At 49.1% G+C, this 4535-nt stretch overlaps 1 protein-coding gene across 1 annotated transcript; it reads right to left on the bottom strand.

Moving 5' to 3' along the window:
- Positions 1–929: 929 nt before the first annotated feature.
- Positions 930–4382, bottom strand: LOC122167068 (arylacetamide deacetylase-like 4). The gene is made up of 4 exons (XM_042831301.1): positions 4206–4382; positions 2721–2937; positions 2448–2511; positions 930–1704 (listed from the first exon to the last, which is right to left on the bottom strand). Exons 1-4 carry the CDS (start codon positions 4380–4382, stop codon positions 930–932), a joined length of 1233 nt encoding a protein of 410 aa, XP_042687235.1.
- Between the last annotated feature and the right edge of the window lie 153 nt (positions 4383–4535).

Below are 4535 nucleotides of genomic sequence, written 5' to 3'. Positions count from 1 at the left end.
TTTTTTTTTTTCTTTTTTTTTTTTTTAATATTCAAGCCTGGGGTGCATTGCGCAGATCGTGGCCAGCAGGGTGAAGGAGATGATCCTCCTCCCCCTCTGCTCTGCCATGGTAGGACCATATGTGAAATACTGCATCCAATTCCAGTCTCCCCGGTTCAAAAAAGGCAGGGATCTCCCTTAGAAGGAGTACAGCAGAGTGCAATAAAGATGAGTGAGGCCAACTAGGAGCCCCATTCTGTCATTACTGTCTCATACCTTACAACGTGCTGCTCCCTCTCAACCAATATCTTGCCCCAAGCTCCAGAGGGCATACCGGAGACACCCAAAATTAAGTAGGAGTTGATAGAGATGTGGTTATTTCGTAGTAGGGCAGCCTTTGCTTGCCTCAGGGAGGTGTCCCAAATTGACACGGGTCTTCTGCTGCAGCTCCTCTTGCAGATGTGGTTCTGCCATGCCCCTGAAGGCCAAATCTCTTTGCTAAAACCCTCATCTCCTCCATTTTTGTTCTGCAGCTTTCTTCTAACTCCTCCCTCCATTCACTTTATACGTGACATGCACTTGTTATCTAAATAAAATAAAGGCAAGCTTGCCAAATGAACATCACAAAGATCCTGACTGTAATCCACAGGAATTAGTAAATCCCAACTATTCCATTGACAATGCTGACTTGGAAGCAAATCATCATTTAATTAAATCTAAGGAATCTATCAGGTGCTGATTTGATGGAAAAGGGGCTGAAAAGCAACACTAGAAAGGCTAACCTGTCAATAGTGATCACTGTTCAGATTATTGCATTTGAAGTTCTACAAGTTCAAAACTGATATTGCACACATAGAGGGATATCACTTTGTTGCTGACAATTACCATCCAAGCTTTGGGAGCATCTGCTAATTTCTGAGATGCTGAAACATAACCAAGGAAAGCTTCTTCTAAAGGCCTTTTATGAATTGAACAACTCTGTCCAATCCCCTTTTCCCAGATGGGAACGACAACCCACCATACTCATACAGGCTTATTATTGCATGGAACCCATCCTCGAGGTGGCACCAGGTCACTGGGACTCCGTTGTCCTCCAGCCTCTTCTTGTACAGCAAGCCATCATCTCTTAGTACATCATACTCACAAGTTAAGATGAAGGTCTGGGGCAGCTGCTGAATTACAGCATCTTCAGCTAGCAGGGGGCACAGGTTGGGCTCACAAATTCTTTCAAATTTCTTAAAAATTTCAGCTGTGATGTCATGAGTTTTCTGTGGGTTGTATCCTCTTGCCTTAAACCTCTCAGGGATGTTGTTTGGGCTCACCCACTTTTTGTACTTCTGTCTCATTTCCGGAGGAACATGAGAGCCCTTCAGGACATCTTGCTTGTGTGATGCATCCCCATGTAGGTACAGCAAAGCAAAGAAAGCAGCGCGTTCTCGGAGTAAGAGAGGGACTCCCCGATTTTGCTGGTAGGACGGTAAATCCATGTCCACTGCCTGAAGGCCTGGGTAGATCAGGATCTGAGCACGCAGCCTGGGGAGGTCTGCTCTGCCTGCCAGGGTCTGGCTAACAGCAGCAGCTAGATTGCCCCCAGCACTGTCCCCACAGACACTGATCTGGGCAGGATCCACCCCATAGTGCTCTGCATTCCTCATGAAGTGTATGGAAGCATGAAGGCAGTCTTCATACGCAGCAGGGTATTTGTGCTCAGGAGCTAAACGATACCTAATGCACAGAAACAAGAGTGAGATGGAAATGTAACTAGGATTACAGTTTTCTAGCACCTTGCATTTCCCTGTGCTACCTGTAGTGTTTTCAGCAACACCAACCAACGAGCCCACTGTCATTCATTGTCTGCTAAGCACGTCGCCTTCCACATCTGTGGGTTGAGGGATCTGCTCAGTGGGCATGGTGGGGATGGGCTGATGGTTGGACTGCATGATCTTAGTGGTCTTTTTGACCTTTGTGATTCTGAGATTCTATGAATTATCACAGGGAAGCAACAGCCAGGAGGATGAAGTTGCAAAGGTGTAGCACTGCTGTGATCTTCTGAGATAAGGTTTGAGCAGAAGGTGTGGTGCAACCTCACTGCAGTCTGCTGGTGTGGATATGGGAATTCAGTCAGCCTGCACCTCACCTTCATTTAGGATATTTCCCTTGAAAATTCTGGTGTTTGGAGGGAAGAAAAGAGAAGGAAGGGAAAGGAAGGAAGGGGAGAGAAGGAAAGGAAGAAAAAGGAAGGCAGGAAGGCAGGAAGGCGGGAAAAAGGAAGGCAGGAAGGCAGGAAGGCAGGAAGGCAGGAAGGAAGGAAGGAAGGAAGGAAGGAAGGAAGGAAGGAAGGAGAGAGGTAGGGAGGGGGAATGGAGGAAAGGGGGGGAGAAAAGGAAGGGGGGGAGGGGAGGGCAGGAGAGGGGAAGGGAGGGAAGGGGAAATCACCCACTGCCTTGGGTAGTGCGGACCTAACTCACCCAACAGACACAACCACGGAGCCACTCTCTCTGGCGATGTAACGGCAGATGTTGTCATGGGAATCTGCAAGAAAAGGGTGCGTGGGCTGCCTGCTCCCATCTAGGTGCACAGCTCTGTCCCTCTCTGCCCTTCACGCCCTTCACCTCCGTTTCTCCCTCTGCCCCCTCAGCCGTATCACTTCCCTGTGAGGCAGCCCAGAGCCCCTCGCTGCCCGAAACTGGGGCCGTTCCATCCCTTCTCCCAGCTGTCTGGGCAGAATTCTCCCTCCCTACCGATGCTGCAGTAAATCCAACCGCCGCCGTGGAAGAAGATGGTGGCAGGCCTCAGGGCAGCAGATGGCACACGGGGCAGGTAGAGCCGCACCGGCACTCCGTCGAAGCGCATGTCCTGCAGGCACAGCTGCGGCTCCGGGCCCCGCTTCTTCCCTGAGCGCATGTAGCGGGTGAAGGTGATCTCTGTGCACACTCCCATCTTCTCCAAGATCTTGCCCTGTTTGGAGGAAGGGGCAGGCTGTGAGGGAGCCACAAGGAGCATGCAGACACAAGAGAGGATGCCCTGTGCAGATGTTGTGTTCCAAGGTTTTCCCAAGAGGTGCTATCTGATCAGCTTTAAAAGCACCCAGTCTCCCACCAGTGTAGCTGGAAAGCCCAGTGAATGGCCTGAAAACAACATCTGTGCTTAGCTAAAGTGCAGCCAAAGCCATCTTGCTGTTCATAAATCTTTCATTTAAATGGAGTGAGGGAAGATGTGCTCGGTTTGGGCTCTCACAGATGGCTTCATCCTGACATGGTAGGCAATCCCATCAGAGATGGAGATATCTGAGGTCTGATAGAAAGGATCTGACAAAAAACATCCTCTGAAGTCAACCAAAAAAAGGAAGGAAAGGAAACCCTTCACTGAAGTGTTAATGCAGCCCACAGGATTCTGGCATTTCATAGACTCGTAGAATGACTTGGAAGCGACCTTAAATATCACCCAGTTCCAACCCCTGCCGAGGGGTGCAACCTCACTGCAGTCTGCAACCCCACCAGCTCAGGCTGCCCAGGGTCCATGCATGGCCTTGGGCACCTCCAGGGATGGGACACCCACAGCTCTCTGGAATTTCTACCTAACATCGAACCTAAATCACCCCTCTATAGTTGAGAAACATTCCCCCTTGTCCTATCACTGTCAGATCATGTAAAAATTCAGTCCACCTCCTGCTTTTAAGCTTTCTTCAAGTACTGGAAGGCTGCATTGAGATCTCCCCAGAGCCTTCTCTTCTCCAGGCTGAACAAGCCCAGGTCCCCAACCTTTCTCCATAGGAGAGGTGCTCCAGCCTGAGCATCCTCACAGCCCTCCTCTGGACCTGCTCCAATAGTCCCACATCCCTCCTGTGCTGGATGCAGAACTGCAACTGGGGCCTCACAGTGGCAGAGCAGAGGGAGACAATCCCCCGCCTTTCCCTGCAGGTCACTTTTCTTTTCCTGCAGCCCAGGATACAGATGGCCTTCTGGGCTGCAAGTGCACACTACTGGCTTATGTTCAGTTTTTCACCCATCAGGACCTCCAAGTCCTTCCTTCTCCCTAGGGCTGCTCTCAATGAGTTCTTTTCCCACTCTGAATTCATATCTGGGATTGCTTCAACAACCCTAGATATATATTTACACACATATAAACTTTTATATATATATATATGTATATATTTACACATATAACCTAACAGAAAATAACACATAAAGCTCACTTCTGTCAGAAATCATGGCAAAGCAACTCACCACAGCAGATGTAAAAACCATATGTGCATGGACAACACGAAGCTTTCCAGGTTGATCCACTCCAGGAGGGATGTGGACATTGGGAAAGTCCACCTGAAGCGTTCTTATAATTGCTAATGTGAATGAGGCAGTAAAAACCACCAGCAGTACCACTAACAGGACATAAAAAAGTTCCATTTCACTTAGCCGAAGGTGGGCTGTTTCTGCACCTGTCTTTGATGCAGATAGCAAGGACTGATGGAGCAGCCCAAATTAAAACACTTCTCTCAAGTGCCACGCTTAAAAATCCTTGGAAACGTTGTGCAAGGTGCCAGCATGCATCACATCGGA

The sequence above is a fragment of the Centrocercus urophasianus genome, unplaced genomic scaffold (assembly GCF_019232065.1).
Source record: "Centrocercus urophasianus isolate 14NV4802_14NV808 unplaced genomic scaffold, USGS_Curo_1.0 seq_36, whole genome shotgun sequence".
NCBI lineage: Eukaryota > Metazoa > Chordata > Aves > Galliformes > Phasianidae > Centrocercus > Centrocercus urophasianus.
This window is presented reverse-complemented; position numbering and strand designations above follow the sequence as displayed.